The 25068-nt window shown below is 39.6% G+C and overlaps 1 protein-coding gene across 1 annotated transcript in view; it reads right to left on the bottom strand.

Moving 5' to 3' along the window:
- The window catches only part of grin2ab (glutamate receptor, ionotropic, N-methyl D-aspartate 2A, b), a gene marked incomplete at both ends in the record, with an annotated part of 52561 nt that extends 36067 nt beyond the window's left edge, over nt 1-16494 (bottom strand). The window contains one exon of the mRNA XM_079462924.1: nt 16114-16494. Within this exon, the coding sequence (XP_079319050.1) occupies nt 16114-16494 (381 nt within the window). The remainder of the gene's footprint in view (nt 1-16113) is intronic.
- Nucleotides 16495-25068: the final 8574 nt, after the last annotated feature.

Here is a 25068-nt window from a genome sequence, read left to right as displayed (position 1 = left end):
CAAAGACGGTCTCTAAGGTTTGTTCTCTTTTGCAGCATATCAACTTTAAAGGAAGAGTGTACATCCTTTTTAGCATGCATCGCCGTAACGCGCTGCGTTTGCAAGAATTTGGATCTCTCGTTTCTGCCGCATATGAGCCGTTTAAGAGTAACCGCGCGTTCGAACGGTGTGATTGCGAGTGCACGCGTGTTAGGATGTGTGCACACGGAATCTCTTTCCTGGGGAAAATACCTCCTCAATCTTCACTGCAACAGCTGGGGTTACCGTGACAACACCCCATTACTGTTGTGCTAACCCTTTCGGTAGCCTTGGCAACACCATAGCGACACCATGGCAACAAAGCCGTTTGACCGAGATAAGAGAGGTGGTTAACGCCGCAGCATTTAAATTCATCACCTCTCTTCTCGCCTCTCCCCTCTCGTTTCCCAAATTGGATTCAATTCATTGCGTCGCAATTCAAAATGCCCTACTGTTGAGCAATTTGATCAGCTGGAAATGTGGCCTTTGAGAGTCAATCCAAACACGGGCGATGTTATGAAGACGATGACTCCGCCACGCTGCGTCTATGTTTGGAGATCTCCTAATATTCGTCTTCATCTATAGATATTCATCTGCATCCCTGCCTCTCTCGTGCGGAGGAGAGCCGAACAGTCAAGCTTAGTTTGTCAGCCTGTAATTAGTTTTCAGATTCGATGACACCTCCTTTTGTTTATTCATCTTTCGCTGTGTCTCTTCTTTCATTGAAGCGTGGCTTGGAGGAGTAACATCCTTTATATCAGATGAGAGAAAAGAACTCTGTCTCATATTCTCCGAGCACTTCAAAATTATCCCATTTTCCCTCGTGCTCTTCTTCTGAAAGACTTTATCCCTTACAAGACAGTCGTGTTTTCTTCCTTTCGTTCTTATCCTGCCGTCCCTGTTGTCTTGTTCTCGAATTCCCTCTCTCCCTCCTTCCGTCCATGTGTTTGTTGTGCCTTTCTTATAAACTCTCCCTCAGATATTCTCTCTCTTTTGCTGTCTTTTTGCTGATACTAATGTGCGCCTGCTGTTTTTGGAACCTCCTGTAATGGATGTATAACATATTACTCCAGATGAAGGACGCTCAAGGAAATAAAGCTAACAATATACATTGTTACTTGAATCAGAGAAAATCTCCATTTACAATTTCCATTCCATTACTTTTTAAAAGCATATGGAAAAAGATACATAGCCAAAACTTTTCTTTGTCCCAATTAACATAAAACCCAAAGACACGACGGACACTTTCTTATTCTTTGCTTCTGATACGGTATATCTACCAGACAACTTTTTATCCCATCCTCATAAACAAGTTTATAGCTGCTCCTCAATAAAACTCATCTTACTACTCTCCATTACAGCTAAAGTTAAAACTGATGTAAAGTGCCTATAAACTATAAAACTCTTGTTGTCTTGTTGATTTGGCAATCCACTACCTACTAAAAACCCAGACGATGATGTCTGGTAGCACCTAGCATTCATGATCTGTCCTCAACGAAGGTGAAATAACTGAGTTACACGGCACAATCACAGCCAACCAGAACATACAGCTATGTGAAGGCATTATACGGTAAAGGAGACAACCTACTTAAATAAAAAAAAGAGGCAAACTGGCATCAATCAAAATGACGGCTTTAGGAACAGAAGTCCCAACTTGTATGTAAATGTGCGTGTGTGTCCTAGTTTGGCTATATATGTGTGAGAATATTGTATATTGTCCTCAGTAACACATTGAACTGTCTTTACAACCCACCTGTGTGTTTGTGTGCGTGAATAAAATAAATATATGAAATGAAGCAAAATGTAACTTGATAAAATGTAATGTTTGATTATCTTTTTACGATTGTACGTGTACGTGTTACTAACAACAGAAATGAAAAGCACAGTTTTACTGCACTATAAAGTGTTTAACAGCAGCATCATTTTGGGTGGGTGTCAGGATCCCACGCATGAGAAGACAAGCAATTGAGCAAGCAGAGCTCTATACTGCGACCGTTTGGGTCGCATTGGCGTTTGTGTGACCGTGAAAGAATATTTAGGCACACTGGTGTGACTGACCACATCTATACTCATAACCCATTTAAATACAATCAAATTTGTAGACACGTTTGGGAGTCGTCGGTTCTACGTATATTACACATTCATAATATCATAATATTCCCGTTATGAAAAGGAAAATACGCTTACGCCCCATTAAGTGCTTTGCCTTTTACTTGCGGTTCTGAGGTGATGTTAATCTGTGGCTGTGCGAGTCAGTGTATCATCAGGTGTCGTTTGGAGGGCTGTGTGTCTGGCATAACTGACACTTAATTAATGTTTCTGTGTGGCATTGCTTTGAGTGATCGCCTAGCGTTTGACAGCTGAGCCCAACACGCTTTCTTTTGTTGTTTGATGTTGTTTTGGGTGCTGATAAAAAAATATTTGGTTGCATAGGCGGGTGGGACATGTCCCCACCACTTTATGCAAGAAATTAACAAATGCGTGTGGAAGGTGTGTATTGTTAAGGGGCCATTAACACCTAAAACTCATGAAAGCAGCGCATCCTGAGTTTTCCAGGTTTAAGTGCAATGCACTGCAACAGCCAATTGACCTTCCCCAAAATGACAGTTTGGGAACCACATACAGTGACAGCTGTAGATGCAAAGCGGAGAGGCCAATAGACGGACCGCACACTATATACTATAAATATTCCCAACAAGTTATTACAAAAACAATTTATTAAAGTGCTGCATCTGATCCCCCAGTTTCAGACTGGCTGTAACAAAGACAAGACACAAAGTTCACACAAGACTTATGTGCAATTTGATTTCATCGTTTGTAAATCTCAAATCAAATGTTATCAATTAGGCGTATGCATATTAATATATTTAAATTATTCTCTGTGTGTTGTGGTTTGTATGTATTCTGTGTGGTGGACAATAGGCCACAGTATAATAACGTTATTCACTTAAACTTGCATTGGTGATATGAAACCGTAATGTGGTTGACAGATCCAGAAATGCTTTATAGGTGTGCACTTCCCGAAAAACAAAGCACACCCTTAGAGTGTTCGTCAGCCAATCACAACGAAGCATTCGATGGTATAATCAATAATAACCATTAAGTTTATCATGCTCTCCAATACGTTGTGCATGCTATACAGCGCCAAATGTATGTTTCTTTTAAGAAAACTTCAATTGTCTGTGCTCCTGTGCACAAGTGCTCCTAAATAAAATAAGTTACCGTAGAGCCCTGGCAAGCCAGTGGTCCGCCATTAATAAGCCTGAAATGTGCAGTCTCTTGCCTAAAAACGTGCAACGAGTGTTTTAAATGGACCAGGGATCAATCACTAATGAACTGTGTAATACCGTAGAGTCACCCTTCCAATATAGCAAAGTTAATTTGTTCTGAATTTCTTTTATATACAGGAATAACAACATTGTAAAATACGTCTGAGAATCCTTTGACCCCAACATTCTTCCAAAGCTTTCTTTAATGGTTCTATGAAGCATTTTAAATTCATAAAAAATGGGTTTGTGACACAAAAATATTAGGTATTGAGGTATATTACTGATTTTCTCAGTGTAATATATGTCCATACCAATTTCTCTGTCGAACATTCTCCTACGGTAACAGCTTATAAAAGCCCTTTTGGTTCTAATTTAGTCAGCATCAAAGTGTTAAAAAAGAGGTCTGTTTATCTCACTTCCCCTCTCTCTCTCTCTCTCTCTCTCTCTCTCTCTCTGTGTACTGTACAGTACGTGTTCAGAGGAGATCATGTCAAACCTACTGGATGACTGTAGGAGTGAAGACCGCAAGTTTTTCTGTGACTCACACACTTTTATATAGAATCAATCCTGATTCATAACATTAACATATTTACGTATTTCACATTCATGTCTATGTGGATTGTCAAAAACGACCTTTAGAAATGCAAGCCTCAATAAAACCCCTCGCCCTTGGCCCGAAGTGTTAAGCATCAGGCGTGAATGATACCATTCTAAGTGATTTGGGCGAGAAAAAATATATCTCACATAGAAATGCCCTTGGACTAAAGTTTAATCTGTTTATGAGGACTCAGTATGATGGAAACCTGGGTTATTATTTTTAACTCTGCCCTACCAGCCATCCAGTACACGTTAGCACCACATATTGTAGCATCACCTTGGCAATCATTCACGTAGAAGCCAAAGAAAGTCGTTTTCGATTTGTTGCATTTTTCTTCAGTATTGGTCCCTCCTGCATCGCACCAGTCGGGTCCAGTGTAGACACTGTGCTACCGTGACAGTTGGTTAAAAGATATATGTAAACGTGTAAAAGCCTAAATAAGGAAATAAGGAAATTACTTAGAACGATTAATTGCATTTGCGATTAAATTGCAAACGATTTTCAAATCGCAAAGACTGCGATTATTTATGGGGATGCACAGTGTGATGCGACCCTGCTCGGAGCTGACCAGTACCATCTCAAAAGCGCAAAATATATTTTTTTCCCAAAGTGCTCGGGATGGAAGCTTGCCCTTTCGTGATGACTGCCTGCGAGTGAAGAGAGCGTGTTGAACCTCATCCGCGTCGCGACTGCTTCGCCTCTTATTTCAGCGTGCTTGCCTCGCGTCTGTATTTGAACCATGAGCCGCGGCTGAAGAGCACGTAGCACCACACGCTTCCCGCACGTCTGCATTTGAAATGATGAATTTGTACATTGTCCTGATGTACAATGACCTCAGCCTCGACAGGACGTGGCACTGTGGAAACTTTCGTGTAAAAGAGCAACGTTAGTTGTGTGGGACTATTTTGGCTGTTCTGTTCTGTCAGGTATTGTGTCTGCTAACCCAAGGGGCAATACTACTAACGTCAATGACTTTCGTATTACACCAAGTTAATTTGTTAGTGCTTTATGATATTACATCATTACGTGGTTAGAAATAAAAAATGATTCAATATATTAGTACGATTGGGGTAGTTCTATAAAAATACGTCAATCAATTCATGCATCAACTAATATCATCTTAAGCCTAACCTCTAGTTAGACTTAATCTGTCTAATATTGCTTTGGTTACCACGCTTCATTGATTTTCTTTATCAAATAACACAGAAAGTGCTTAAAAATAATTGCATATTCAATCGCAATATTGGTTAAAAACGAAAACGAAATCGTTCAGCTCACATTTTCCTTGGAAAAGGTCCACATTACATAGATTTTGTTTAAGTTACATTGAGAAGAGAACACAAAGAGGCTTTTTAATAAACATGAAAAATCACCAGGGAATGCTTTCATTTCTTTAATGACAAAATGATTTTCCCCAATAAAATACACTTCAGTTAGTCTACCTTTTGGTCATGTTCATATGCGCTACGCAAATCATACGTAACATACAGAACTTTCCTTGTTAGCCATTTACGACGTTTACTTCCAACATAAATAAACTCAGCAGGAATGCTGGTAAAATGGCATCTAACACAAATAAACGAAGAATCTTCTTGTTTTGAAATGGAACCCTGATTTGTGTGTGTGTGTGTGTTGTGCGTGTGTGTGTGTGTGTGTGTGTGTGTGTGTGTGTGTGTTTATACTGCACACTTCCCACGCACAGTGAGCCTATGACTTGCATAAGAGGACCTCACCTCTTTAGTGTTCCCTCTCTCCCTCCCTCTCTCTCGCTCGCTCGCTCTCTTTCTCACACACAAATCTATTTCTTCACTTATTACTAACCGGACTGATATTTCATTTAAACAGATAAAAAGGGCCATTTTTCATGTTAGAGGATGTTGGACAGCTAATTGCTGACTTTTCTCAACTGCATACAAATTCCACAAGCAGTAAAGCGATATCATAACCAAAACATGAGCGAAGAAAAACTTGTCCAAGCAACAAGAGGAAGATTTTATTTCATGTAACTACAGCATACAAAAGTAATCTTAACATGGAACAACACAGGAGATAAGCCACAGTTTGTAACAAAATTATTCGTATTCTAATACTATCATAAAACGTAATATTTAAATCAATCTTACTGGAACGGGTCAACGTTTTGTTGTCATTTACTCACAAAATATTATACAGGTTTGTAACATCTTGAGGGTGTTATGTACAGCACAAAAGAAGATATTTGAAAGAATGTGGGACACTAAACAGTTCTTGGACACCGTTGACTACTATAGTAAGAAAAAAAGCTACTATGGTAGTCAATAGTGTCAACTTTTTGGTTAAAAACATTCGTCCAGATATATTTTTTGTGCAGAATAACTTAAATGCAAGTAAATGATGACAGAATTCACATTTTTGGATGAACTATCCCTTTATAATGATTGAGGTGTATTCATTGTATTGAAATAGGAACCAGAAACAAAAAGGACCAAGAACCAATGACACCTAAAGTAAAGCTTCAAAATCTGATCTGGTTTACTACAGATGCCAAACTGAGAGGTGTGACTCTTAAATAGTCTCACAAACAGCTGCAAACCAGAGCAAACAAATACTGCCTCCCCTTCTCTAGCTTGGAGTAATGCCTATAACCTTACTTGGAGGCCATCCACACGGAGATGCGTTTAGCTGCGCACAAAGATTTTGTGTAGTATCGACGTTTCGTCCAGGTGAATCCGGCCTTTTGAGAGCCTGAAACTGCTATTTTTCCAACCCGGGTCTCAGAGTGGGTCATTCTGAAAACCCCACCCTTGCATTTTCTTGTGTACACTCGATCTGTATATTTTCTAAAAAGATGAAGTCATCACCCCAGCGCCAAGTTTGTGTGCGTGCACCACGCAGTCTTCTCTGTTTTAAGTGCATCTCTGCAGCAGAATTACAGATTTGGCATGTTTACCAAATCGTTTTGTGTCCGTTTCAGTGGTTTCGTGTGTACGCAGATATTTCTTGAGACGACACCGTGAAAAGGAAAAAAAGATTGAATAGGGAAAGCTCTGGCTCAGTGTGAATGTGGCTTTAATCAATGACAATAAAAACACACCTTTATTTATGTGCATGTGCTTCTTATTTTAAACTGTTGGCTCACTAAATCTGTTTCCAAGTAACTCGCCACAGAAAACCCTATTTTCCGCCATTTTTCACAACCTGACAGCCTAAACATTAGTGATTGACAACCTGCAATGAGCGCATGCTAATGTCATACATATGTCCATGATGTGGCAGACAACAAGTCAACAGCAGTAACGCTGTACACATCAACTCACGAAACACTTTCCATAACAAAACTGTGTTTTCAGCACTCCAAATAAAGCTGCCAACTTTCTATACTGCTGTTAAAATGTTTTCTCAATGGACTGATAATGCAGTCAGACATTCTTTCTAAATGCAACATTTGAATTTAGTTGGTTTTGTAAAATGTCCATTTGTCAATAAACACCACAATCCTGCCCAAGGCATTTTAAAGTCTGTTTCCCCCTCATACTCCTGAGGGTACTTATATGCCACCCGGTTCAAATCGACAGATGTAGCTGTATAGCTAGAAAATGTACAGAACACTGTTCTCAACCGGTTATATATTAATCATTTACACCTGCACTACACGCATCTATTAAGTGTAGATCAAAATGATGCAATTACAGTGTAGAAAAAAATGTACTGGAAATGTGTTCATGTATGCATGCATACATTTATGCATGGATCCTTTGATGTGTACATCAGGCAAGCAACACGCTAATGGCGATTACATAATCATCAATTAATACTTGTTGACACGACCATGCTGCAACACCATGCTACAATTAATAAAAACATTTTTTGAAATCGCACCGATCAATGACGATAATGACTCGTCGTATGCATGTAATGTGTATGAAACGTTCTGTGAATCTTTGGCAGACACACACATACTCGGAGAGAGGAAGGGGATGAGGGACAAGGTCAGCCAAACCAGAGTCTGCCTGGAGCGGATGAGGCTCAAGTGCTTCGCTCAAGGGCACAATTGTGTATAGTGCAGGGTTTTTCAGATAATCTCTATAAAAAATGAAGGTTTTTCGATGGTTCTGTGCGGCACCTTAGATCCAGTAAGCAACCTTGTGCTGATCAGGAATCATTTTTCATTTTTCACTCGACTGGGTTATTGAATTGGCTGTATGATTTTCTGAAGATCAGTCGATGCGGTGTTAACATTAAAGGTTCTTTAGATCAGGTTATTGGTCTTATGAACTCTTCAAAGCACCAGTGCGTGGATGGTTTTGTAACAAATTAAAAAATAAGACATATATTAAGATGAAGGGTGTAATGCTGCTTCACTATCATCACCAAAAATAATGAGGTGCCGTGTTTAATGTTTTGGAGGATCTATTGAAAGAAACGCAATATAATACATATACTGTCTTCAGAGGTGTATAAAGCCCTTACATAATGAAACGCTATGTTCTTAATGCCTTAGAATGAGCTATCTTTTATCTACATACACCGCGGGTCCCCTTACATGGAATTCACCATGTTGTTTCCACAGTAGCCCTAAATGGACAACCAGCTCTACACAGCGTTTTTCGTCAATACGTTATCTCCTTCGGCAAAGAAGCGAAACCGTGACGACATCGTAGTTCTGTGTCAGCCGCTGTAGTGCTTCGAAAGGGAGGGGTGAGCCGTTGGTTGCAGTTTGCAACCTCACCAATAGATGCCGCTAAATATCATACTCAGGACCTTTAATGGAACCTTTTTACTATCTGGCCCAACTCCCATCTCTTGATGCTTTTGTACCGGCTGGTGTGGTTGATAAAATCCTACTGAACATGGCACAGACGCCACACATTCTTGAGATCTCTACAGGAGACATTATAAAAACACTTGATATATTAAAAAGGACCTTGTTTCTAACAGCATAAGACCTCAACGTTTCCGCTATAATAATGAAATCTAAAAACAAAATAAAACACGCACTGACATGCAGTTGGGAAAGAGAAAAGGAGAAATGTGATCCTGCCTGAACAGACATGAGTACAGAAGTGATTCATTGGAAGCGATCAGTCCCACACACAGCTACCATGGCCCAGCGCTTTGAACAGCTACACATTTCGACATCTAATCCTACGCCAGGCAGTCTTTGATCATGTGATGACTGCTAGACCATTATAACCAAATATGGACAAATATGGACATTCTCTAAATTTATCACTGTTTTATCAAACCGTATCTAAACGAAAGGCAGACATGCAGCTCTTCAAGGTGCGTTGTACAGGCGATAGACGCAGATGCAAAATGTTTTGTGGTCAAATCCATTTAAATTGCAGGTCAAGCATGCTACTTATGTTTAACCATCAAACTATTATATGTAGGTGAATGATTGTTATCATGAGCCTGAAGAGGTTTATTTTGCAATAATATATTAAGATTCCTTCCTCTGTGAAACCTAATCAATAAAGGCATATCTTTACAGCCTTCACATTAAATCACATGCTTTAACACGCTGAGCATGTGGGCAATGCGATTGAAACCAATGTGTCATTTCCTGATACCGTTGGCCGCCTATCTTCCTACCGAGCCACTGTATCATCTATCTGTGCAAGACCAAAACACAGCTACGGTGGCATTTTTACCTCACTTCAGAGGGTTCTGTCAAGCCTAGACAATCTTCAGGTGTTATAACCTGTTTAAATAACGCAGTGAGATAGCAATGGCGGGCGCAGTATGCCAAAGTATTTTTAGCTACAGTGCAGAGTGAATTACTCGTCCTTCTATGACGGAACAGAGAACATACCATAGATAATGTCAAAACATATCATTGCGAAATGACGTATACCAGTCAAGTCATCAATGGCAATATGTGATCATGACAGGTAGAGAAATGTACAGTGATGTGTTTCCATAAAAATCTAAGAATTCAAGGGTTTATGTAATCTAATGGAAAAGGTCAAACTGAATCAATGAGACATTGAGTCATTGGGGTTAGTTCTGTACTCTATACTAGGCTATGAATACTGTTGGCAATAGGGATGCACCGAATGTTCGGCAAGCCGAATAAGTGAAATGGCCAAATCAATTTGATCGAACATGATATGATCAAGCAGCAACGAGAGAGTGAAAGAGAGAGCGACCCGTGTGCTTTATTAATGCAGCAAACGTGTCGGGAGTGTGTGGAGCATTTTAAAGTGTCAGAGAAAGACAAAGCACGGAACTTGCAACACCAGATTACATTTCAGCTTGAAAGCGTCTTTACCAGTCGGTAACTTGTCTACTTCAGATTGGCGGTCTGACAGTAGCCCCACAGATCACAACATCCTTTGACATCATACAGTGGTCGCGTGCACGCAGTTCCCTGCACTAAACAACTTGTCAAAGTATGTTCTGTGCATCCCGGCCACGAGACATTTAGTCATTTAGCAGACGCTTTTATCCAAAGCGACTTACAGATGAGGTAAACAATGGAAGCAATTGGGCAAACATAAGGACAAGAAAAAGCATAAGTAGATTTCTTTACCTTTTTGCGATGGCACCACAACACGTCGTTCGTTTGCACGACAGTTTCCAACAGTTTTCATTTATTCATATTTTTGGCTTATAATGTTGAATGACACTTATTACTGAGGTGTTTTGTTGCAGGGTTACAGAGTACAGTACATTCTTATAGTTATAGGCCTAATATTGTACTTCGCTATATTTAAAATCACATCCGTTACGGAGTAAAACAAATAATGAAAACATTCAAGGGAAAAAACGAAAATGGAAATTACTCCTGTGGATTATGCGAGTATGAGTTTGGGCCAATACCAGAAGAGCGACGGAGACGGAGAAGTTAGACTTCGGTAGTACACCTGTCCTAAAGGTGCACCCATCAAACTCTAACCGCTGAAGACAATGAGTTCATATTGGCCATATTTAAGCAACCATTTCAGCTTCAAGACAGGATTATGGACGCTGTGCAAAGTATCTAAAACATCCTTATGTGCAAGAATGTAGCGGTAATATAAATAACATTTGTTTAAATAACGCTGGTACCCTTGTTGCATTGGTAACTAATGAGAATTTTGAACAAAATCTTTCTTAAATCAATATACAGTTTCTTCAGAAGCAAAATTATGCCTTAAGAATTGTTTAGTTCATATTTCTGCTACATGATTGTGAAATTTCTGCAAATCAAGACAAAATAATTATTTATTTGTTGCAGTGCAGTGGTAACCCATTCTAATATATACCATTAGGCAATATGACTATTGTTGGTGTTGCACAAAATAGGAAAGGGTCCCCTTCCCGCATTTAAAAAATAACCAAGTTACGTTTACTTTGATGAAATTTACTTGAGTACAAGTAAAATAATCAGTCAAAAAATCTACTCAAGTTAAAGTAAAACGTGGTTGTTTAAAATTAACTCAAAGTAGTACTACTTTAGCATCACATTTTTGTACCTTTTCCACATCAGGCATGCAAATATTTCAATGACCATCACTGTGATTTTGAATTCTGAGCATATCAATAATGTCTTTAAGCGTGAATCCTAAATTGCCAAATTCTAAAGTGTGTACAATAAACAATAAAGACACATAGCACGGGCTAAGACTAAAACTATATGTTAAACAACATTGCAAGCATTATAGAAATAATAGACAAATCTATTTCCCAGAACTCATCTATATTAGACAAAACCTCTGCAATAGAACTAAAACTATATTAAACCAACAACTCCCTGCAGTGTTGGGACATGCATTAGACATAGAAGCTTTACATACAGTAGATATTTATCTGGTAGATTTGATCCATATATCAGTTTACATCTGTGACTGGTTTTCCAAAAAAAACAAGCTGCAAATAAATGAATAGATTCAGCAAAGTTAATTGCTTCATAATCCATATTCCACACACAAGTATTCAGCAGTGACTTTTTCCCGAAGAAAACAAGCTGCAGAAATATGATCAGATTTAGCTAATTTTCGCAATGGCTCACATTCTCATTGTCTATCTAAATAATTCATTTTTTCACGCTTGTAAACCCTCGCACGATGGAAGCCTCTGGCCCACGACAAATCCGAGAAAACTATAAATTATGAGGTTAACGCTTCGCTCTAAACGAATTAGCCTGTGTGTCTACCGGACTATACAATATTCATAAAGTTAGTGTCGCACTAAACGCAGAAGACCTCGGAATAGTGAATCTAAACATAGCTCTTAAAAGCTCTTGCTTTCAAAGGTATTTCAAGTATCTTCTCTCATTGAGATATATATATATATATATATAGACCGTCATCTCCTGTGAAGGCAGAACTAAGAGGGAAAATGACCTCATTCGGTCTTGAATGCAGCCACCAATCTCCATGTTACCCAATTGTCCTCTACAACCCACTGGAAAGAATCAGCGAGAGGAACAGCAAGAGAAAATAAAAAAGGACGTGTTGGGGGTCTGGCAGGGAAAGGGATCTTTTGTGTAGACCCTCTACTCTGATAAACCCCGAAGGAAGTCAGAAAGAAGAAAATAAAAGGGAATGAGAGGGAGAGATATGGAAGGGGTAATCAAGGTTCACATATAGAGGGATTGCGGAGATTAAAAGAAAAGATTGAAACTTGACAACAAAGCTCTGAAAGCATTATCTTCCAAGAAAAGACCTGTACTGCATTTTTCTGATCCTATAGTTCAAAGCGCCACACGTAAAATAGGCACTTTGCGGTAAACCTGAAAGTGACAACGTCTCCGCAAGGGATTTGATCTCCTAATGATTCCTTCACCAACCCAATTCACAATGCGAGTCAATCTAGCGAACAGCTGTGAGTCATCGCGACTTATGTCTGTGGTCAAAGTTATATTGTCTGGAGACTAGAATAAAACGTATAATAGGGCACTTGACCACTGCATTATTTATAAACCATTCCAAAGTCTTTTCAACCTCTCAAACTGAATTAAAACTTCATTCTGCCGCCTGTTTCTGGAGTAATGATATGTCTCGTGTACACTAAGTTTATACCCAACCATTATCACCGGTGACCTTTGTCCCTTACAGCGGTGACCTTGAACGCAATTTAATGTGCTTCTTCAAATACAGACTGGGAGAATGGGACGAATGAGAATTTGTACTTTAAAATAGAGTTTTATTTAAATCAGGTTACAATACTCCAAGATTTATTTGTAGCACATCTTTAAAACACACAATCTTTATGCGGTGACCCATTTTGATAATTTATTTGATCGCTTAAATAAAATTGGACCGAAATCTATTTGGTATGAAGTGAAGATGCCGCTTGCGTGTTTTAAATGAGTCACTGGACACAGCTTAAGGCCTCTTGGATAAAAAGGCTCGTGGGCAACGGACTAATGCTTACATTTTGCCAGAACAGAACATTTCTATTCTATTTATTTTTTACCCCAAGAAATGTATGGGCTTAAAACAGGAAAGGAACAAATCAGTTACTTTTTTTCATATGTAAAATAAAACAAACATTTTCGATAGACTCTCTGTGGTCTGATTCCTGCTTGAAAACTCAACCACAGTATGTGACATTCACAGATCGGATGCACTAAAAGATTTATTATGGTTGACATCATCGAATTCTTAATACCATGACATCATCAAACTGTCTCATAAGCACGAAGGAAAGTTGTTTCCCCATCCATTTGGGTTTTTTACGTGCGTGAATGTGTTTTACTAAGCTTTAATTTGGCACAATTGGTGACATCATATGATCTAATCTGTCAATGCGAAACTCCGTCTATTGTTCAAAGAACAAAAAGAAAATTTTAGGGCGAGTGGGAGAAAAAATAAGCGGAAGAGAAAGGGACTGTGTGTGCGTGTCCTCATGCCAGTGTGTGAGCGAGTGAATGTTACATATTTAATTCATGTCAATACCTCGATTTTACTCGGTTCTCCCATAATGCCCCTCTCCAATACAGATGGGCTAAAAGCAGCTTCAATGGGGCAGAAAACAGCTTTAGTGTTTAACTGTGCAGGCTTGACTCTCTTACACACTCATCTACTCTCTCTCAGTCCCTTCATATGAATCCTAAACACATTTCCACATTTTCCCAGACCTCATTCAAGAAGTCGAGCATGCAAACCACATAAAGAAGTTAATCGACTATTCCGCCTTGCCCCCTCAGTGTATGTTAGTGCACACGTGCGAATCCTCTCTGCCCTTTCCTTCCATATGGCAGGAGGAAACATGGTAAAAAGACATGTCCCTTCTTGTCTATTTTTTATAATGTGAAAAGAAAAAATGTGGGCGCACAGCAGAACGAAGCATCCTCCAGGACCCTCACACACATTTTCAGAGCTCATAGAAACACAACATGCGATGGAACTTGAACAAAGCACAGAGGTACATTACATGAGTAAAAGAAAAAAGTTTTACCTTTTTTTCTCTTTTTTTCCTTGCCAGTGCAAAGCTTACCTTTTGCTATAATTAGAATTTTATATACATTAAAGTTCATCCAAAAATAAACATTCTGTCATCATTTACTCGCCCTCAAGTTCTTCCAAATCTGTGTACATTTCTCTGTCCTGATGAACACAGAGAAAAATATTTGTGACCAAACAGTTCATAGCCACCATTGACTACACTAAAAATAAATCTGTAAAAATATGGCACAATATACTGAAGGAATTTTCCGTATACATTTTTACAGTTGCTTTACCTGTATTTTACATTTTGCACTGCATTAAATTGCATTCTGGCATTAACTGAAATGTACGTAAAATAAAGGAAAATGTACTAGTAATTTTCTACCAGTAGTACACTAAAAAATATCCAGTGTACCATATAAGGAAAAAATACAATGGTAGTCAGAAGTGCCTCAGAACTGTTCGCTTTTCTACATTCTTTAAGATGTCTTTCTTTTTTGTTTAACAAAGTAATTTATAAAGCAATTTTTCCTACTATGGTTGTCAATGGTGGCAAGAACAGGCATTCCTTCAAATATCTTTCTCCTTGTTCATCAGAACAAAGATGTTTATAGAGATTTGGAACAACTCGAGGGCGAGTAAATTAAGACAGAATTGTTATTTTTAGGTGAACGGTCTCTTTAAGGAACTCTTTAAAATAAAGAGTCAGACCGGGAAATCCATTGTGCCAGGAATATTTTGCACTTCCGATGCCTCAGCTTGAGCATCGAAAGTAACTGATGTGTTATGGGAAACCGCTAGCAGGGGGCCTCTTATTATTTGAGTTTCATTCACATCAGCCTTGGCGTCTGACTTCCATCCATAAGAGCCTCTTCAATTATTACCCTACAAGCTCTCCAGCACCACTGGGACTTAACGTGTCGAAATGGAGGATGTCACTATAACAAAACGATAATTCAACACAATTTTTTAACCGTTTACCATTACCCAAAACTGAACACTAAAGCGAAACTATTAATCACACCAAATGAAACGTTTTGCAAGAAAATGAACGCACGATAAGCGATTTGTGGTTTAAGCCCGTCCTCAAGAATGTGCTTTGACAGAACAGCAAAAGCCACTTTGAGGTTATTTCATCACGGCTTAAAATTATCAAATCAGTATTTGGAAGGGTAGTTTGAAGTGAACTCAGCCAAATGATGCAACGGGATGACATGGTCGCTAGCGAGAGGTTCCTACGGTTTAGGGGAAGAACGCTTTTAGAAACAGCCTAATAGTTAAATGTAGATATTTGTTAACATAATGAACATCAAGTACACATCAGCAGCTTCACGTCTGAAATAAAGACATAATCATAAACTTTGCTGGCTACTACATTAAACTGTAAGCGACAAGTCTGTCACTTATCCAGCCACAGGTATTCTGTCACACCCCCACATCTGTGACTACAGCTCCCTGCCAACTTTTCACAAAACAAATAGGCGAGGGACAGTGACAGAAAGACTGGCTACCAGTGAGGCTGTGTCTGATGCAGATGGCATCAGTGATAAAGACAATCTGCCAGGTATCTGAATAGTGTTTTGTTTCAACGCCACATCACTGGACAATCCCAAACGTGGCACTGAATGTTTGATATCAAATTTTCTCTTGGGGGAACACACCAGATTCATATCAGATGTTATAAAATATTCTAATGTGGTTCGCTGAAATGCAGAAAGCGATTTGTTTGTTTATAACAGTATGCCAGCTTCATTTGTTTTTATTGCAAAGTCCAGTTGAAAATACAATAAGATGCCAGATTAAACCCAGAACCAATATAAGAGTTCAATACACAAAAAACGCACACCGCAAAGAAATTATGCAGGCTTACCTTCTCCGCCATGGTCATCGCAGCTCCACCATGAATTCCCAGTATAGGCATTGACGTCTGAGACGAAACGAAGTCCAGCATCTGCGCCACGGCTTCCTGATCCGTGCCGTCTCCGTAAACCAGCCCGTGCAATCTCTGACGGGACATAAGCTCACACAGGTGCGTAAGCATGCTTCCCGGGTCCGTCTGGTTCACCTGGACGCTTAGTACGTTCACTTCCAGCGGCGAGCCTACCCCTGGAACCGGACGCATGGCCGATTCGGATACAGCGGGGGTTTGGCCTAGAATCACAGCCACGCTTAAGGATGGAGGCTTCTCTGCAGCCTGCGACCAACCCAGGAAAGCCCATAAGATTGTGAACCGGACTACAGCTCCCATCATTCCTGGCTTCAGCCCCTGTGTAGATAAAACATTTGAGAATAAGCTACATTTGTACAATCACAGCGCCTCACAAATACCAAACTGTGCCCTAAAGCTTCAGCAAAGCTGGCTCGGGGCAGTAAATTAGATCAAATCGAACAATGCAATGACATACGTTTCATCCACCCCATTACTTTGCTCGCAAAGATTCAATGAGTGGACTGAAAGGAAATGGGAAGCGAAAGCGCAGGACAAGCTTTTAAAGGTTAAGATGGCATGCCACTCCATTCATCTTTACTCAATCATTTAAAGTCAATACTTTTCAATTAGTCTAAATAGTTTCATGGAACAGCGGTTCACTTATTACCAATTAACTCTGATGTACTGTCTTACCGTCTTACAATATATCAATGTGGTCGTATTTCTATGGCCTGCCTAAACGATAGGACTCCTCAATAGTTTATTACAGTTCTGGGCTGTGCTTGAAGCTTGGATGACTCCAGATGGCTGTCTCCTAAATTATAGTAATAATTGATGAACTGAAATGCATTATAACTTCATGAGTGAGGAACAGCTTACACATGGTTACGTTTAATGCGCTGACAACGGCGCACTTAAAGATGGTTCAATCTCAAGAGATTGAATGTAAATGTCGACCTCTGTATGGATGTTGCTGTGTTTAAAATATAGTGCTTCTTAATCTTGGTCCTGGGGACCCACAGCACTGCACGTTTTGTAGGTCTTCCATATTTAACACATGCGATTCAAATCTTCAGCTCATAAGCGGAGAGATTCATGAAATGAACAGACGTTTCAGATAAGGAAGACTTTCCAAAGACTGTTCCACACCTGTGTGACTTTGCTCTTTTCTGTGATAATGTTAGAAAAAGGCACAAGATGACATGAATTTGAATGGAATAAAAACTGAAAAGGTGTGGGTAAAGTATAGGTATAATTTGACTATAAGCTTTGATACAGATATCAAATTCACTTTTTCACAACTTCTCAGTATCAGAAATGTCACTGGATACATCTCGTTCCTTCTTGGAGTTTAGACATCAGTCATTTTTGTACCTCAATTTCATTCACCGACAAGCATTTGACAAGCATAGTTCTGGCCTTTAGCCACCAACGACGGATGATAAAGTACTCTGAAGACTATGCAAACCAAAATATGTAAGGTCAGGACTTGAAAGTTAACTATATTCAAATATCATGCTGCTTATATACTGTTTGCCAACTCTGTTACCAAGAACTAAAACATTCTCAACCACAGACAAAATCAAAAGTATATATAACATAAATGTGTATTAGTATATAGCATCGGTTTCCAAGCGCATGTCATTTTTCTGAATTTATCATGACACGTAAATCAATAAAATGAAATAAACCCCACAGGCTTGCTTGAATTTTGTGAGTTTGTTTGGGATCCTCAGCACTAAATGATGTGATAAGAATGTGCTACCAACAGCTGCAGCGAGCACTACCATTTTATATCACCAGTCCTCAAGAAAAGATGGAGCTCATCACAAAACCTCACAAATACTCATCCTAATACAAACCAATCTTACCCTGGAGTATTACACTAAATGTATGCATACAGATGCATACTTTTACATGCATATAGGTAGCTGAAAAATAACATGGACGTGAACTTGGTTTACAGAGATTTTTTAACAATTAAATAAGGAAAGTTGTATTGTATTCTTAAAGTACATATTAAATAATATATTAAAGTATAAGAAAAATGCTGAGCTCCTAAAATACAGTTAAAGGAATAGTTCATCTTCAAAATGAAGATTCTATCATAATTTTCTCATCTTGTGTGATTTTCTTTTTTTCAGCGAAACCAAATAGATAGAAGATATTTTGAAAAATGCTGGGAACCAAAAAACCTCTCCACATTGACTTCTATTCAATGGACACAAAACCAATGCCAAAGTCAATGGGGATCAAATGTTTTACCGACGTTTTTCAAAATATCTTCTATTGTGTTCTGCAGAAAAAAGAAAGTCACACATGGTTGAAATGACAAGAGGGTGTTTTGAAGGTGACCTACTCCTTTAAAGTGGCACTACGTAGGATTGGCCTCTTTGTCGCCATCTCAGTTTGTAATTGCTACTGCAGGTGATGTGCGGAGGAATTGTGTTGTGATTCGAAACTGCTCAACTGCGCGGATGAGTCTGATATATAGCACGCAACAAATAAGAATATAAATAGACCCAAATAGCTCAAATGGAGTTTTGGCCACGAGTCTCCTGTTTTGTTATCTCTCATGGAACCTCCCGTAATGCGAACCGAACAGAAGATCCCCGAACACATCAGTTCGCACTTTCTTGTTTTTCACAACTGATGAATCCCCAGATGTCAAAGCTGCTTGCCGTATAAAAGTAAAAGTACTAAACGCCGCCATAAATAATACTAAAAGTTGTATAAATTCCTACCTAACAGCTGTGAGTAACCTTTACAAATCACCTGTCGCTAACAACAGCATACATAGTAAGATAATTAGAAAAGTGATCATTAAAATGGCACAACTGATGCGGTATACTGTAGCATGTCACAAAAGATAATTCCTTACAACACTTTAAGAAGAATCATGATGTTTGTGTAAAAGATGATGATGCTTACTGACGGTTTATTGCATAATCCTCCTAAACTGGAATATTTGCATACATGGAGCGAGGACTTGTTCAACACCAAAACTGAATTGATGCGCTGCCAATTGTTGGCAAACAATAACAACAGACACTAAACGGGTTAGCGTTTGACAGTTAAAACTTTCAGATGCATTGTGAAGCATACTCATTAGTACCAATCACATAATTACCCTAATTGCTTTCTTGATGGTTGCACTGGTTGTTTGTGAGGGTCCATAAGCAGTACATGCCTAAATGACCCCATTAGCGATTCGAGAGACAGTCCTCTGTTGCCCTGTAACTTTCTCATTTAGTAAACTCGCTACCGTCCATAATTGGCATACTCGCTGAGCTATCCCACCAAAACCCCCATGCCCTTAAGCCCAACCCGGAGTGGCACTTAGCATTTGCAAATGCAAGGCATCACTCTGCATCTCCTCCACCTCATTCTTCATGCGCTTATATGATTTGTTTTCAAGCACATTAGATATCCACCTATACCCATAACCCATATAGTTGAAAGGCAGCCAAATGTCCAAAGACTTTTAACTTTCACCCCAAAAAAACCAACAACATGGCTTCTTACCCATCAAAATTTGAGCAAAGCTGCCAGAAACATTTTGCCAATGAGTGTTTTTTACGAGCAAGATTTGGACGTTGCCGAGTATATGCCCAAAAGTATACGGACCGCAGATCTGATGGTCTGTCACGGTCCATCTTTCCTGATTCAAAACCACAGCGTAAAGTGCCAAGCGCAGACCGGCCCCTCTGTTAGCAGAACATCACCGCTGAGATGACTTCCCAAGCGAGCGTGTAGGCTGTGGGTGGAATTCGGAGTTTGACTGTGTGGATGGGTGGAGGGGTCAACAGCCATGAGTATACTCTTCAAAATACACACCTGTACTAGGACCTCCTAACCCCCACTACCTGTTTTTCTTGACCAACCTGTTTGCTTACTCACTAATCTTACGTTAAAGATATTCCAACAGTTGACCGCAAATGTAAAAATCTAACGCGATGCATTTCGGTCCTGGAAAAAGGTCTATGGTCTACAGATACGCCTGTGTCTCTATACGTGTCCGTGTGCATTACGTCCTCCTTTGCAGGGAAGACCATTTGACCATTTCAGGTCTGGTCCTATAAACAAGAGGAAAACATCAAAAATGTGTTTGGACAACGTGACTGCACCCAAATCTGCAAGTCCCCATTCCCCGTGTCGGCGGAATGCGCGAAGCAACGGCGCCCCCTGTCGCATCTCCCCTCGAGTCGCTTCGCACCGCTTTCCAACCTTAAATATTTAAAACGTATCTTACCTTGCGTGTCACGAGGTGTCAGTGAAGAAAACTCGCCCAGGTTGAAATGTGCCATCTGCGAAACTGAGCGACGTTTTGTGAATTTCATCCACGAAGATTTCCTCACAGAGACGGAGGCGCGTTCCCGGGCGCATTTTCAGACCTTCGGTGAGACACCTTGACAGGAGCTTAAGTGGTCGGTGTTCTGAAAGAAAGTCAAAATCCTTAAACTGGGCTAAGATATACGTGGCAACTGATTATTCGGCGTGTTTTTGTCTAACTTATCCATCGCGTTCGGTGGAACGAGGAAAGAATTGGCACAGCGACGAGCTCGCGGGCAAACTGATCTGCGTGGACGCGTAACGGTTCCCCCGCACAGAACCAAATATCTCACAAGTGGCCTCGTAGACTGACAGCGACACCTAATAACGGGTATTAAATGATCAGCGTCAGTCAGCTTTGAGAAGACAGTAAGGGATAAGTAGGTAAGCGAGACGCCCGGCGTGTATAAATGACGCCCGGTGAGGTATTCCCCTCACGCGCGCTGGATTTGTCTCTATGTAGGGCGCTCGCTCGCGCAGCAGGTGTTGCGCATCAAGGCGGCTAAAATCATTTCAACCGTCACAAAAATAAGCAGACGCTTTAAGCTCCAACGACTTCCCTTTGAACACGAACCCTCATTTATGCAAAACAAACACATTTATCAACATTGTATATAAAGTCAAAATAAAACAACTCACCTGGTGTCCTGGTTATGCATTTCCAAGTACGGAATTACGCCGTGTCCCCACTCTTCATTGTATAACCTTGCTCCTTCTTTATAAACAAATCCGTCAAGTTCCGCGCTCTCAACGGCGCAATTCCATCGGTGCCCTTGCGTTTACCGTGACCATTCCTTAAAGCGATCCGCCAAAAAAGGAAAGGGAAAAACGTTCAATGGTACGGTCGAAATTCAACGATCCAAATGGATTTTCCCCCTTTATTTTTTCCTCTTCTATTTTTGAGTCTCGGTCGCTTTGCGCAACGGGGCCGGTGGAACAGGTCCGCGTGCCTCCTCTTGACGGTCAATATCACTGGAGAAAACAACAATTCGCCGGTTTATTCTTCGGTAACGGTGCTGGGGTCTATTTTGGATAGAGACATCGGCGCAGTCAAAACTGTGTCGAGCGCGTATTCGCTCCTTAACATCTCAGCGCGGAATTGCGCTTGCCAATGCCTCCCACGCGCTCCACGCCAAATACAACTCGACTCGCTTACCTTACTCTCTATAATAAAACGTGCACGTATGTTGTACGGGGCTGTGGATATTGTTTCGTGCATATTTCATCTTTCATTATGCTGTTGCGCTGTCAATTTAAAAAGGCATTTGGTTATGCGCTTGAGGCGCGTCGATATACGCTCGCAACTTTTCGGAACGGTTTCAGATGCGCTCTCCACGAATCGAATAAACGTTGACTCCCTCAGACCTTTTTTTCCGCCACAAACTCTCTCTCTCTCTCTCTCTCTCTCTCTCTCTCTCCCACTCACACATTGCGTTGCACATGCATACAGTCGTAAATGATAATGAGAACCATTAACAGTCCCTGCGCGCGACGGTCGCGTCAAAACCGTGGAAGATTCTCAATCACAAGACGCCTCGGTGAACAAGTCATTTTTTTTGCAAAACCACGTGCGAAAGAGAGCAAAACAATCCAACCAACCGACTCCTGTCTTTCTCAATGAAAACTGTGATTTTTGGGCTTGCTCTGTTTGTCCCGAAATTGGTGGTTCGTTATGAGTCAGACGCTCCCGGCTGTGTAATTTCCCTGTAGGAACCCAACTCGACGAGAGCCTTTGGTGATCCCCAGCTCATGCAATTAAATCCAATGATTTTATGGCTTTTACTGCTGTGATCATTCACTCACTCTCAAGAAAACTGTTTGATGCGAGTCTATTTAAAGTCATCCAGACTTCACAACACATTAGGTGCAATTGGTGGTTCCTACTTCATTAAAACAACACGGGATATGTTTTGAAGTTTCTTAACTAAGTTATTTTCATTAGGAATTTGCACAGCTTGTACAGACCAACCGGCCTGATTCTTGTCCCAATACCTTCACCAGAAAATGTTGTGTCTGGTGCTATTAGTTAACATTAGTAAATGCATTAGCTAACAACGAACAATTGAGTTTTTCTGCATTAATTAATGCTTGCAATGTTAGCTCATGTCGATATATTCATGTTTGTTCATGGCTCATTAACTAATGTTAACAGTGACAACATTTGATTTTAATAATGTATTATTAAAGGCTGAAATTAACATGAATTAATATTAATAAACGCCGTAGAAGTATTGTTCATTGTAAGTTTATTTTAGCTAATGCATAAACGAATTCTTAACAAATACACCTTATTGTAAAGGGTTATCGCAACACATGACCTGATAACACAGTTCGAACATTTAACACATTAAAATGCCTTGTAAATATTTATTTGTTGCACATTCACTACCATTATCGATACATCCCCATTACTAAGCCAAGCCCGGCATGTAAATAAACTATACATGTTCACAATCTTTGCTCACAATGTTTTTAAAGATGCACCTGAAGATATTGAGCCGTAAACCACTAGACAGTATTTTGATTTTCAGACTGAAGGCTGGAAAAGTGCTTCGTTCTTTTTACAGTCCAGTGACAACATTTTTAATGAGTCTTGAATGTCTACTACTAGTTGGGTGTATAGGCAATTCATGTGTGTGTGCTTAAGTTTGGAAACCCATGCCTATTATCTGCTTGCTTGAGCGGTTAACATGTCTATGACTGAAGCTCTGATTCATTTTGGCAAGAAGAGATGATTTCCGCATTGCATTCGAAGTTGTCAGCATATGCAACTATTTGTCAGAATTGTTTGTTTTGCTCTCTGAAGACAGGCTTGATATCTGTATGATGACCAAACCATTTACATTTGTATAGAAACTTCACCGCATACAAAAACGGCTTTGAGATTTTTCAAACATGGGCTTTATAAATTGCTAATTTGGGGTGTTTTATCCATGATGTTACAGGATTGAAGGGCTCTTATTTTTGTGTCACGGCTTTCAGTAGACTATCATTAATTTTCTCACAGAGTTTAACGAACATTGTCATTACGTATTAAAGATCTGTGACAGCAGGGACATCTGAACCAAGAAAAATCAGATCTGTAGTTGATATGAGTTCATGAGATATCATTAGCGGTTCTATTCATGTACTCCTATCAATAAAATATCTATACAAATGTGATTTTAGCACATTAGGTTGACATCCCACATGACATGACATTCTTGCTTAAAATTTGTAACAGAACGAAACATAAAATTTGTAACAGACAGAACGCAATATCTAAATGCAGAAGAGAAAAAATTACTCATTGAATTCAGTATTACTTTAATAAAGTTGTACAGTATTTGTGGTCTACTGTGTGCATGGGAACACTATAGAAGCTCCAGAGTATTTGTAACACACTGATTAATAAATTATGTTTTATTTATTATGTGTCACTCAAAGATACGTTTATTTGCAATGTATTTTACATTTCAGACCGTTTTTTTCCTTGGCAACTGAAAGACTTCATCAGTTACCGCGAGCCATTTTCTTGGACGGTTTCAACACGCATCATTATTTACCCGCATCCGAAAATGTACAACCTTAATTGTTTAATGACATTAAACACGTTTACAGTTTATCATCATCATACGTTGTAGTTCAAAAACACAAATGCAGAACCAAAAACATGCAGAAGTGCATAAGTAACAAAATTAACAAGCGAATGAGTGAAGACGAAATGCAAGAGAGGTTTGCATGAGTCTGTCATGAGCACGAAAAAAGTGGGAAAATTCTGTCTCCATGGTAACCCAATTGTCAGTGTCACCACTTTTGTTACCAAACAGACCATGCTACATTACATAAAACACACATTTACACCCCCCTTCACACACAGACAAATGTGCTCTCTCACACACACGCAGACACACAAACATACATTAAGTTAATAGGGAAGCTGTGATTTGCAATTGCATTTGCATTGATGGTTTTGTCCAGACCACGGTGCATCAAAACAGAACACAATGTTGTCGTCGAACTTAATTATTGTATATTCAAATCACTTCAAACTGTATCCCACAGAGATTGGAGTGTGAGAAGAGCACAATTAAGAACACGACGCCAAGGAGATGTTTACTTTAATTATGCAAATTGGCTTTATTAGTAATAATTATTCCTAATCTCACTTCTAAGACATCCTTCTGCATCTCTCTTTAGAGACAACAACACTGCACATGAGCCATCGTATACATGCATGACCTCTCGCAACATGCATATACTGTACACATACAGAATCTGTTATAGCCTAACGCTTGAGAAAAATCTGAAGTCTTTGTTTAACGGAGTCATTTATTTACTAGGAATTTTAGACCCTACATTCATTATGACACTAAATGCATATGTGATGTCAGTCATTTTGAAGGATGCCAGTTAACAGATTTATCTAAAACCCTGTTTCTTATTACCCTCAATCTTGCTACATTAAAGGAACAGTTCACCCAAAAATGGAAATTCGTACATCATTTAAACAGACATTTACCAAATCTGTATAAATGTCTTTGTACTAATGAACACAATGAAAAATTTCCTACAAAAAACTAC

Source organism: Barbatula barbatula (assembly GCF_947034865.1).
Source record: "Barbatula barbatula genome assembly, chromosome: 8".
Taxonomy (NCBI): domain Eukaryota; kingdom Metazoa; phylum Chordata; class Actinopteri; order Cypriniformes; family Nemacheilidae; genus Barbatula; species Barbatula barbatula.
Note: the sequence above shows the minus strand (reverse complement) of the source record. Positions and strands in the feature narration are given on the sequence as shown.